Genomic DNA, 13129 nt, shown 5'->3' with positions numbered 1-13129 from the left:
TATATACATAAAGCTGAGGAAAAAAAAGATCAACATATAAATTTAGATAAATATTTGACATCCACCTTAATGGAATAAGTAACAAATTGGGAGCACCTACAGGTTTTGAGGCTCAGCACTTCTAGAAATAAAATCCTGTATTGGGTTTGCACAACAAGGCTTTGTTACTAGGCAGGGTTGAGGGGGAGAGTGGCTGCAGGAGTGGCTATTGTGAGAAGCTGCCAGGACCAGCTATATTCAATAAAGCCAATGCCAGCTGGCTCCAAGATGGACCCACCACTGGCCAAGCCCAAGCCCATCAGTCACAGTGGTAGCACCTCTGGGATAGTAAATTTGAGAGGAAAAAAAAGTAATAATAAGAAAAGCAACTGCAGCTGGAGACAGGAGAGAGAATATGTGAGAGAAACAACTCTGCAAACATCAAGGTTAGTGAAGAAGGAGGGGAGGAGATGCTCCAGGCTCTGGAGCAGACATTCCCCTGCAGCCCATTGGGGAGGCTATGGTGAGGCACGTTGTCCTCCTGCAGCCCATGGAGGTTAATAGTGGGGCAGATACCACCTGCAGCCCAGGGAGTACCACACAACAGACCAGGTGGATACCAAAATGAGGCTGTGACCCTCTGGGAAGCCCACACCAGAGCAGGTTTTCTGTCAGGATTTATGAACCCCCCACACTGGAGCAGTCTGTTCCTGAAGGATTGCACCCCACAGAAGGGACCAGTACATGAAGAACTGCAGCCCATGGAAGGACTCACATTGGAGAAGTTAATGGAGGACTGTTTCCTGTGGGAAAGACCCCATGCTGGAGCAGGGGTAGAGTGTGAGGAGCCCTCCCTCTGAGGAGGAAGGAGTAGCAGAAACAATGTGTGATTAGCTGACCATAGCCTCCATTTCCCATCACCTTCTGCCACTGGGAACAAGAAAGTAGAGAAAATTGGGAGTTAAGTTGAACCTGGGAGGAAGGATGAGGTGGGACAAAGGTGTTTTTAAGATTCGGTTTTATTTCCCATTATCTTAATCTGATTTAACTGGTAATAAATTACATTATTTTTTCCCCAAATCAAGTCTGTTTTGCCCATGATAGTAATTGCTGAGTGATCTCCCTGTCCTCGTCTCAACCCACAAACCTTTTGTTATATTTTCTCTCCCCTGTCCAGATGAGGAGGTGAGTGACAGAGTAGCTTTGGTGGGCACTTGGGATCTAGCTACGGTCAACACAGATCCACAATCCCAAATTAGTACCTCCCAAAAGGACAGGTACAAGGGGTTCAGCTGCAAAAGATCTGATTTCAAGTGACTTACCCAGCTTTCCGTAGGAACTCTAAAGACAGAAGTCAATTCCCTTGGCTGAATTCACATGCCTTACATACAGGACCCTTTCCACTTTTTTACCATGCTATGCCTCATTTACTAACATTTTTTCAAAGAAGATTTTAAGATTTTAAAAATGAGCTCCTCTAGTACCAACAGCCTCTTTTAAATTAAAATATATGTGTTGACCTGTTTGCTGTATTCTCCTTTCTTAATGTAAGCAGGGAAGCAAAGCAAATATAAAATTAGACAACACCAAAATGCATACAAAGACCTATCAACTTTCGACTTTTCCCTCCCCTCTTGCATGATTCTCTACTTAATCTTCTAGCGTGTTGCTAATATAATTACTGCACAGGCAAAGGCCTTGGTTTTAGGTTTCCCAAAGGAAACAGCCATGCTATCTATTGGTCCCTCTGCCTGCAATAGCATTTTAACCTGCTAGTCAGATCGAATCAGGTTTAAAAGAACAGAAGGGTCAAAAATATTTAAATTCATACTAGTTTTATGAAAAATTGACACCTGGATAAAGACTTGAATAAATGTTTCCAGTGTCCTATAAACAGACAAAATTTAGCAATAATATGCTGCCTGATTGCATCTGCTGGTCAGTTAGCATACATATACAACTCTTGACAAGTCACTGCAAGAAAACTTCTCTCCTTAGCTCTTCTACTGTTGGATAAATGCAAAGTAGTTATTGCCAGAGTAGTAAAGAACAGCCAGCCTGTGAAATCTGGAGTACATTTGGACCACACCAATGCGAATATAAGGGGCAACAGAAATGGAATGAGGGAGGTTGGAAGAGGTGAACCTAGAATTTTAGAAAAGGTGAAAAATGAGAAAACTGAGACTAGCTTAAGAGAAATAGGACAATGATAGCAGTGGTAGTACAGGAAGTTAGGAGAAGTTCAGTGAAAAGCTGAAGAGTACCTGTCAATATAAGACCAGAATAAGGGCAGAGATACATTTTGTCCACTGTGTCTGTAGATACTGTAACTACTACAGCCATCAGCAGCACTTTAGTTTAAGTGGTAGCAGACAGGAAAAAAATAATCCATCCCCCACTACAGTATTTGGGTGCTAGCACGATGTTATAGAGAGGAGGAATATAACTGCTGTCTTATATGTCTGCTGTATTTGTGTCTCATTTATCACTGACGTTCTAAGGTCTGTTCCAGGGGTGATGGAGGTGGGGGAGAGGCGAGGAGGGAAGGCGGGTAATGTGGGAGGATGGTTTTGTGATTAAGCAGCAAAACATTGTCCAGAGGAACTGAATTCCGCTTCTCCCTTAGCTGTCCTGCAGAAAGCCAAATCAGTCACTTATTTACATATTTTTCACAGGTGGTCATTGATTGTCTACACCTAATTTTCCAAGTAGCAGGTCTGAGCTAATTTACAAGATGCATGAAAATAACTGAAAAATTATGCCAAATTTGTACCAAACACATGCAACTTTAATTTAGTGCCTTGTTTCCAAATGTGTAAAATGGGAAAAAGACACCTACTCACTTCATATAATATAGACATGGCAGTAAATCCACTTACAGTTACTTAGTTCTATATAAATACATTGATGAGTAACACACAACACACAAAGGAAAAAGCAACATTTCTATATTTAGAGCAAAATTTAGTTGGCGTGCATTGTTCCAAGCAAGCAACAAGAAAGAAGGCAGCATTCAAAAAGGCTGTTTATTTTTACTGGGGACTCAATTAAGACTTCTGATTTATGCCTGAAGACAGCCAGAATCCTGTGGAAAAATCTATGCGACCACATCATTGAAGACTATATCATCTGCCCAAGGAAGTAGGATGCAGATTGCACAGAAAAATCTTAACTTTGGCTTTTCTGACTTACGCCACGATGGCATTCTTTTAAGAGATATTTTTAGCTGTAATAACATCTTTAATTATGGGATTCATATATACGTACATATGCACATCCTATTTTAGTATATGATTATATCATTATTATTTATAAATTTGGTTTCATGAAAAAGAAACTTCAAAAAAAACCAAACAGATGGCTTTTGGGAGACTGAGTTGGTAATGCAAAGAGTGCCACCTCATGGTGCTTGCTAAAAAAAGCATACCCACAAGAATCGTTCTCCTTAAATGCTCAAGTAAACAGGATTAAATATTTACCAGCATGTCTCACTAATGCAGAAAGTTCCTTCTTAAATAAAATTTCATTTTCCTACAAGCTAATGTTGACTAAGCCTCCAGAAATTCTAACAGGAGAAGAAAAAATTTTTCTTTCATATGCTTCTGATTCTCTCTTGCAAATTCTCAGCCTTTATAGCTCAGCATATATTCACTTCAGAGGGACAATATCAAGACATTTTCATGCAAACCCACTTCTTTGGGCTCATTTCAAAATCCTGACTCATGGCTTCCCAAATAACCTAATTACCACATGACTTAAAATTAACTGCATTCACACAGTAGAAAAAACTTTTGGCAGAGATAGGATATAGTACTCTGGCACTGCCTGTGGCAGTCATCCCTTCTAGTTGCCTTCTGAGTAAAAGCTATTTAGAAGAGATGGTGTCAGCATTTGGCAAAACAACATGGGTCAAAACTAAAGAACCATGTCAGTGTTGCATCCAGGGTTACCATTCTTTGTGACTCCATTACTAGCCTTCAGACCACCGGTGTTTTCCTCAAAAGTCTAGTTCGTACAGCTATACACAGATATGGTAATTTTAGACTTCCAAAAAAAGAAAAATAAGTTTATAGCTTTTACAGCTATGGGGAAATGAACCAGGAAAGTATCACCTCCACATTTTTTTAAAGGAAAAAAGATGAATCTAAAGTACCTTGAAAACTTTAATGCAAATCTCATCATTTGAGAGATACCAGTTTTCCTGATTGATTGATCTTTTCTTCCTTCCTTCAACTACTTTTGTCTATAGCAAGAAGCAGGAGCTCAAGAAGCTGTCAGTAAATGCAGGAAAAGAGGAGAGAAGAAACAAAAAATAAAAGGACCAAAGCACTCCGTGTTATGCTATGATATGCTCTTCTGGATAGCTCTGAGCCATGAGCACAAAAACTTGAAAACAAAAACAAAAATTCTTGTTCTCTAACACGTCTGTCAAATGAGAGTTTACCATCAAGGAAAAGTTTGTGCAGAGGAAAGGTTTGGAGCATTTTGGTTTTGATGCCACAGTACTGGAAATCATGACATTTGCAGCTCAGGAATGAGGTATACTCACAGTGTACCCCAAACACTGCCTAGCACGAGAGAGAGTGTTGCTTAGCACCTCTGCATTCTTGGGTACGTGCAAGCTCATTTGTCCCCAAATCCCACATTTAATATTATCGTAGTTGTCACAGAAGTATCTGGTGCTGGCTGAGAACAGTTTGTCTCTCAGAACTGAACGTTAGTTGTCAATGTAGTAGCACTAAATAAACAAAGAGTAACAGGAAGGGGAAAGAAAAAAAACACACACACAAGTACAGGAAGAATGGGTGTAATGGCAAAGAAGCGGCTGGGACCAGAGATATAAAGATAGTGACAAAAAATATTCATACATCACACTTACCCTCAGCAACATCATCATCCACCATCAGCTTGAGGCTCTTTCCTCGTCGAACTACCCGGACAGTGTGCCACTCGTTGTCATTGAGTTTCTGCCCAGCATAAAGAGTTTCGGGTCCCTTGCCTGGGAATGGTGATAGGTACAATAGTTAAAGCCAGACCCCCAATTAGTTTAGCATTTGCTCAGTGGGAAACATCACCAAAATCAACCTGGTGTGATACAGACTAGTAGACTGTGTAGGTGTATTATGACCTGTAAATAACTCTTACACCTACACCTTCTCAGCTTAGACAGAAGACAGGGGTCAGAAATTCTTCCACCGAGTGAAGTACCTTCCTCCACAGAGCCCAGAGGTCACATGCATTTAGAACAAGGGCAGAAGCCTCTCTGTGCTATGTCCAAATGTCACATTGTACAGGGCATTGCAGTATTAGAAAAATGAACTGGTGATAGAAATGTCTCTAGAGTAGAGCCATTACAGCTCTCCTAAGAAATTGGATTTACAGCAGCCCAAAGGTGTTTGAGATTCTTTTAGAAGTTAATTACATTGGTCTCTCAACACTTAGATATGGAACACCAGGCTGGTTTCAGTCTTTGAGTCTCCAAAAAGAACCACAACAAAACCAACCCACAAAACTTCAAATCCTACCCCCCAAAAAATAAGAGTTTAAAAAATAAAACAAAATACTTAAAAACAAAACAAAACAACACACACACACACAAAAAAAAAAAACCACAAAAAGACTACCCTGGCTGATTGCCATAAGGGTTTTTTTTGCAAAGCAGTCTGTCTATAAAGTGCTTACTTTACCCCTTGAATTACACATCAAAATGGTAACAGATGCCCTTTCTTCTCCAAAAGGTAAAAACTCAGTTGCCCTTGCCAACAATGCTCCTGAGAAAACAGCATTAGTGCTACCTGTATTTGTCCAGTCTTGCTGTTCACCCATCACAGTTGACAGGTAATTACTTAAAACATTAATTGTTCAGATTACAGGATTGGAACACCTCACTCATTTTAAATGGTAAGTGAAATTGAATAATAGTGTGTGCTAAATTAAAGGCATCTGTGTTCATTTCAGTACAGCACTAGAGTGCTTTTTGACACAGGTATATCAGAGAAATGCAGAATGAGGACAGAAGAACTTGTTGCACATCAGGTCTGGATCACTGCCCAAACTGGCAAAAGATGAATCCAAGAAGGAAAAAGTAATACACATTGAACATATTAGAAGACCACAGGGACAACAAGAGGCCCTGCTACAGCTTACTGCACTGGTAAAACTAACGTAAGATATGCAGACTATTTCTCTATGTTTGCTCAAACCAAGTAAATTCATCTTTTTATTCAGCTAGTCCAGGAACATCATTTATTTTGATGAGTTTTCAATGGGATAGTTACGTAACAGAATAAACTGTTATACATGTCTTCAGGCAACTCTGCACAAGGGGATGCAACCACTCATCTGTGTCATGGTGCAGTCTAACAAATAAGAGTAACAAACTCCATAGTGAGACAGAATTGAAGGAAGGGGTAGGAAAATTACCCAGGGACTTTGCATAGTCCACAACAGGCACTCTAATTAGCAACATTACTGTAACTGCTTCTTAATGAGGGGGAACATGGGCAAAGAAGGTGGTGTCTCATTCAGCTAGGATATAATGTGTACTAGGGGAAACCTATAGAAGGAAACCAAAGCAAAGTTAATATTCTGTTCTTCTCCTTAAAAGATCATCCAGTTCCCATTAATGGAAAACGAGTTTAATATCCTTTCATATAAAGTCTATTGCCCAAGAGGGAAAACATGTTTTTTTACAGTTATCTGAAAAATAAGAGAGTCATTCTTGGATAAAAGGATGAGGAGTCACATATTGCCATTCTCCTTAGCAGGAGAAACCTGTAACCTCTGCAGTTCCTCACCAGTGTACTAAAATTACACTGTACAAAAAATGTAAATCCAGCTGTACAAGGCAGCTAACTCATGGCCAGAAACTTAAAATCTTTGGAACCAGACAAGCAAAACTCTATTAAATAGAGCCCAAGAAAGTTTTGCTAGATTTACAGTGAGTACATTTTATCTCAGAGCACATATTACAAAACGTCTCTGGATGGCCAGCAAAATTACTGCCTACATAAAAATACACTGCATCAGTTACTGTAGTTTCACACAGCCATTTTCCAGGTAGGAAGACAAAGGAGCTCATCTGTACCTGTGTGTTTTTATAATGCCACCTGAAAGCATGGCAAGAGGTGGGGGTGGTGCACAGCAAATACTTCTGAAAAAACAACTTTTTCACAGGTCTAGAGCTATGGAGAGCTCAGTCAAGATAAATGGTCAAGCATGCTGACTGTTCAGCTGACAATACAGCACACTCTCTGCAGCAGCTCTATGTTCAACAAGGTTGGGTAACTCGAAGTTGCTGACCTAATCGCCTCCTTTTAACACTAGCCAAACAAGCTGATTTGGCTTGTTGTGGCTACCTTGGTGCCCACTGTAATATTTTCAAAATAGAACTGTGAGACCAACAGAAGTTATCTGACTAAATTCTCAGAAAATGTAGCTTAACCAATCCACAAATACATAAGCAGAAAGTTTCAGCTATCCAACTTCTTTTTCCAAATTAATAAGGTTGTCTATAAGTGAGATTGCTATTTAGAAGTAACTGTTCAATAGTTTAGGCTAAAAAATTTTGAAAATTACTCCATGTCATTTAAATCCATATCTTAATCAGCCAATTTAATATTTTATTAGTAGAAACAAACAAACAAACAAAGCCACAACACAAACAGGAGTTTTAATACTTTTGTAAGCAAGAATGGGCATTGGCTTCTTTTGGTCGGGTTGCCCAAATCTTACCCCATACAATAATTCAATACATGAGCATGCTCAATAGCATTTAGACAAGTTTTACAAACCAGACACATTTGAGTTTAAAACAATATAAAAATAAATAAATTGATAAATATAATTTCCTCTCTTTAAATGGTTTCCTTTTCAAACACTTTCAATACATTTACACAGCAGGTGGGTTGACTTAAAAAGCAGCAAAATTGGGCTCCCATCGTTCATTTGCACTCTTGTCAGTTGAATTGCTGCTCCCTGTGTAAACTCCCACTGAATTCCAAGTGGTTCCAGGAACTGTGTACAGAGGGAATCCCACATCTGGATGCTAAACTTCATTTAATCAAGCATGATTACTACATGTGCAGCTACTATATATACACTTCTGTGTGATCAGTTTTTAAAAATATGACTTGAAGATTCCTAATCCAACAGCTGTAGATGCTGGGGAGAATATAAAGGACATGGGTCACATGCAGTAGGAGGATTAATGCTCTCCCCCAGTTACCATCTCCTACCCAGTAAAGCCTTTCTACAGTTTTACAGTTAAACACAGAACCAAAGTGTTTAGACCAAAGCTGGTGGGGCTTTTGTTGTTTTGTAGAGTTTGAGGATTTTTCCTCCTTTCAAATTATCTGCACCTGCATCACCTTTCAAACAGGATAATCCAGATACAGGAGGAAGCAAATCACATCAGTTGGACAGAGAAAAAAGTCAGACATTTCTTCCCTTTGTACAGCTTCTATTTTAATGAAACAAGGAAAGACAAGGAACTCTTGCAGCAATGTTACTATATGGATGCCTGGAAACATCTATTCTTAATACTTCTGATGAAATGGCAGTTGGGCACTAGGCAATTTTTGCAATTTATTTAATTTTTATGAGTAAGAACAGTAAAAAACAACAACACAGAATAAAGAATAAGAAAGGTTCTACTGTAGCAATAACTTCATGATTAAGCTGTTAGGGCATGACTCCTTCTGAGTCATCCCATTCCCTTTTTAATGTCCTCTACAGAATTGTATATCACACAGAATTGATCACTACCTCTCATTTTCAAACTCAAATGAGGCAGATTAGTATGTATACCTTAAGTGCTTTGCAGTTGCAAAAACTACTTAATCAGAAGCAAAAATCTCTCTCTTGGGCATCCCCACATTCTGGACATTAGTCAAGCTGCAGTTCAGGCTTCTTGAGCAATGTTACTTGATTCAGCTGCAGCAACTCCTCCTCATACTCTCATTAATCTTTTGACACCTACTCAAAACTTGTGTGCATATTGCTCCTACGAAACAATTAGTATATGCTTTCAAACATGGAAGAACTCAATTAAATCTGCCCAGGGCGTCCCAATTATCATCCCTATATTAAAGGTGCAATACTGCTAATTTGGGCAACTGTGTGGCCAAAATAGACTATATAAAAGTGTCAAGAACAGATAAGCCAAAGTATAAAGAATCAAGTAGTTCACGCTTTCTGAAAATGCCAAGTTGCTTTCCATCTGGCCCCCAAGAACTCACTCAATTAGAACAAAAAGCCAGTCAGAGGGATGCAGTTAAAACAACAGCTCTGAAAACACCAGCTGTTACCTACCTTCAGTGGTTAACAGCACACAGAATTTCCCTCTCATGAAAGTCAAAAGAGAAAGCTAATCTCCTCACCAGTTCCTCACAGGTGCATCAAAAATTGTGCTTTTTACCCTTGGTGCAGGCCATCATTATCTGACTCATTTATATGATTTAAATGACCTTCATGAAACCAGGCTATCTTCATTATTGCATATCTTATCCAGCATTACAGAAGAGGTCAAACATTCAAGTCTGCAGAATGACCAGAAAGGACATGGGCAGACTGATGAGAATGGAAAAGGCTCTTCCTCATTTTAATTGCAATGATAAATAATTCTACAGTGATATACTAAAGCTTTTTAGAGAAGACCCTCAATAAATTAAAAAAAAAAAAAATCTGATTTTTTTCTTTTTTAATTAAAATGCTCAGCTGCCATATCAGCTTTGTTCAGTAGCAAGATGTATTCTTCTGCCTTTTTTTTTTATACAAGACATAAATCTCTCAGGAATGCCAACAGCATTCCATGGCAGGGAAGGGCAAGGGGAGGCATTGGTTGTCTTTACTTATCCTTTTACCAAATGACTAGGGAAGTTGCAATTCACTGTAAAAAAATGCATGCACATCACTTTGTGAAACATGAGAATCAATCACAAGACAAGCTGGACAGATCCTCTCAATAGATCCATGCTATTTAGGCATTATTCAATAATTTCCTAAAGAACACTCAGATGTGACTAGTACAACCACAGAGTGGGATTCTTCTTTGTAGCCCCAACAGAGCGGCACAGAGAAAGGGGGTTATAAAGCCAATGCCACACCTGTTTTTTATCCCCAGTGATATTGGTAGTGCTTTGGAAGATAATTGCCTTTATATACAGACTATATATTTAGTGATATACATTAAATAATTACGCATAGTTATAGCACATAACAGATACTCCCTTTTCCGTATTTTTTCTTTTCAGAAGATAGGCAGAAGATATTCTAGGTCCAAAGATATTCAGCCACAATTTCTACAGGCAGGTTTGAAGAAGGGGGGAGAGGAGGGAGGTGGGGCATGGGGGGAAGGAGAGCAAGTGGACTTAAGGAAAAGGGCACTGGCAATTACTCATACACATTTAAGGCCTCCTGATATGGAGAGAGTTCCTACAAAGAATAGGACTAATATAAAAACACAAGCATGGCTCAAAAACAGAGCTGGCAACTGTTGTGAAAAACCTTCAATATCTTTTGGTCTTGTTTGAATATGTCAGTAGTGTAAATTTTGTTGGGTATTTTCAGGCAGCAGTAGTATGGACAAAAAATCTTTTTCTTGACCAGAATCCACTAACTCCAGGAGCATTGTTAATTGCTAGGAAGCAACTGGCAACCCCAAACTCTCAGTACATTGCAGACATTTATGTAGATATTCCAGTCAAATCAACACAGTCAAATACATACACACTCGTTTTGCTCATATACAGGTTTTAGAATCCTCCTTTTCAGGAAAACTTTAGCTGCATCTAGGAATAAGCAGTTGCACTTCCATACAGATAGTCAATACCTTCATTGGGGACCTTACCTGCACCAACCTTTCCGTTTCCTCAAGGAACAGGATCACCTCCATGTGCTACCCCGCGTTAAAACATAACATACACTTACCAAAAAGAATGCTTTTAGCAGAGCTTACAGAAAAGTTAGGCTTACAACTTTACAGAGTGGCTTCAGTGGGAAATCAATAAGGTTGAGCATGATTTATACCAGCTTACTCAGAAGCAAAATTTAATTATTTATATCCATACAGCAACAAATTGCAAACAAGGTCCTTTAAATAACTACAGAATCAATTAGCCTCACAAGTGCAAATAAAAATCTCCCCCAACAGCCAAACTAATCAAGTGCATGGAATTAACTCAGCAATTAAATGAAAACTGAAAACTAGCAAGATCACTCTACTGTTCTCTCAGAAACATACCACATTCTCCCTGTAAACTTGACAAAACATAAGTTAAGCTGGGTTTAACTATTCAGACACAATCCATTTAAAAAAACCTTTACAAAAAAAAATATAAAACAACAAACAAAACACACACACAAAAAACAACAAGTCACCACCAAAACCAAAGAAAGCCACTATATATAAAAAAAAAGTTCCTTATTTTTGCTATAAACACATGTAGCACCATATTGAATGTCTGTTGCTCTCACTTACAGACAGCCTGGGAAATGGCTGTAATAAGACGCAACATGGATTCAGGCACCGTTCATCATAACTGCAGCTTGTTCATAAGACTCTTAAACCAGACTTAGTACAGACATTATTTTGTGTGTCCTTTACTTGATGCAAATAATGAGATTAAGAAAAAAAAGGGAGACAATTTACATATATGATACAGGTCACACCTGGAACAAATTAGTTATGTCTAGGCTTTTCCACCTAGGGGGTTGTTGTTCTTCTTTCCCTCAATTTCACTGCTGCTGAACTTTAACACTTTTAGAGACTACATAATTGCTACGTAGCTCTACAGCAGAATAATTTTTAACAGACATTGGGAAAACATCTGTGTTACCAGAAAATGTATGCCCCCTAAAAGTCTTGAAATAGGAGAGCACAATTTCAGTTAGAGGATGTTTCAATACTTTTGAAGAAAATTTCATTCTGACTTAGAAAACATTCAAAATGTTTCACCTTCAAGCTAAATGAAAAAGTATCCAGCATTTAAAAATAAGATGAAGTTTTTAATTATCTATTCAAGATACTAATTTTTCAGTGTCATTTATGGTTTCCCATTTTTATTAAGGGAGCTATTTCCACTTTTAAGGAATGGGATGTTACTTTATACTGACAACCAGCAGGGAGGCCAAAAAGGACATAAAAATATATTTTCTAAAAAATCTACTAGTGATTTTTTTAAAATTACAACAGTTTAATTAAATTAACTTCAAAGTTATTTCAGTCACAGTGGCTCTACCTTTGTTTTTAGATAGGGCTGTGATATAAAGCCCTTCACATCAGCCAGAACACCATATACTTCTGTTCCTAAAAGATCAGGGCAACAAAAGCTTCAACGTAGGTATAAAGAACTCAGAAGCAGCTAAATTGTGACTCATCTACAATTTGCCTAAGGCAATACTTGTACACACTGGATTTTCAGAGAGCAAAGCTCAAGAGAACTAGCAGTGTAAACTAGGCAGCAAAGCAATCACAGAAGCAGCTTCTACTACAGGGACTACGAAGAGCAGCCACCAGAGGGACACAACCTCATTTACTAAAGCTTACTAAAGCTAACTGCTTAGACAGTTATATATAAGAACAAAGGAGTTACATAACTCAAAGTGTTGCTTTCCAGAGTTTCACCTACCGATATATTTTGGTTTTGAAGGACTACACCTCAGTGATCAGTAAAATAACTAGAACTTCAACTCACCCCCTTAATGGCAAATACCTTTTCACTTCAGGTATATTAATTTAATGGATGTAGTTTTCCACCCAATACATGAGTCTATGGCCCAAGAAACAAGCAAACCCTCAAAGTTTAACCACAGGACAGAATTTTAAACCAACTATTACAGCAATAATTATTCAAAGACTTTTGCAGATCACAACAGTAACAAAGAAATCCTATTTTAAGGCAGCTTTATATTTTGTTAGCTTTCCAGTGATGCAGCACTAACCAAAGCAAGATGCAGGAATGACAAACCTAGCTATTTAATTCTTCCATTTATTCCTGGGTAGGTATAATACTATGGTTATCAAAACCATCTGTATATCTCACTTGAAACACTGATGGACTGTGCTACCAACAGTAAGACAACTGGAGTTTCTCTTCCTGTTTAGTTTCAAATCTCACCATAAATGCTACAAAGGAAGTGGATTAATCAA

At 38.4% G+C, this 13129-nt stretch overlaps 1 protein-coding gene across 20 annotated transcripts in view; it reads right to left on the bottom strand.

Moving 5' to 3' along the window:
• The window catches only part of NRXN3 (neurexin 3), a 1010752-nt gene that overhangs the window by 567604 nt on the left and 430019 nt on the right, over positions 1 to 13129 (bottom strand). For all 20 annotated transcript variants that reach the window (XR_007889631.1, XM_051620875.1, XM_051620874.1 and 17 more), the window contains one exon: positions 4859 to 4978. Coding sequence is in view for 19 of the 20 variants with exons in the window: in XM_051620875.1 (XP_051476835.1) it covers positions 4859 to 4978 (120 nt within the window). In the remaining variant the exon portion in view is untranslated. The remainder of the gene's footprint in view (positions 1 to 4858; positions 4979 to 13129) is intronic.

This window comes from Apus apus, chromosome 5 (assembly GCF_020740795.1).
Source record: "Apus apus isolate bApuApu2 chromosome 5, bApuApu2.pri.cur, whole genome shotgun sequence".
Lineage (NCBI taxonomy): Eukaryota > Metazoa > Chordata > Aves > Apodiformes > Apodidae > Apus > Apus apus.
Note: the sequence above shows the minus strand (reverse complement) of the source record. Positions and strands in the feature narration are given on the sequence as shown.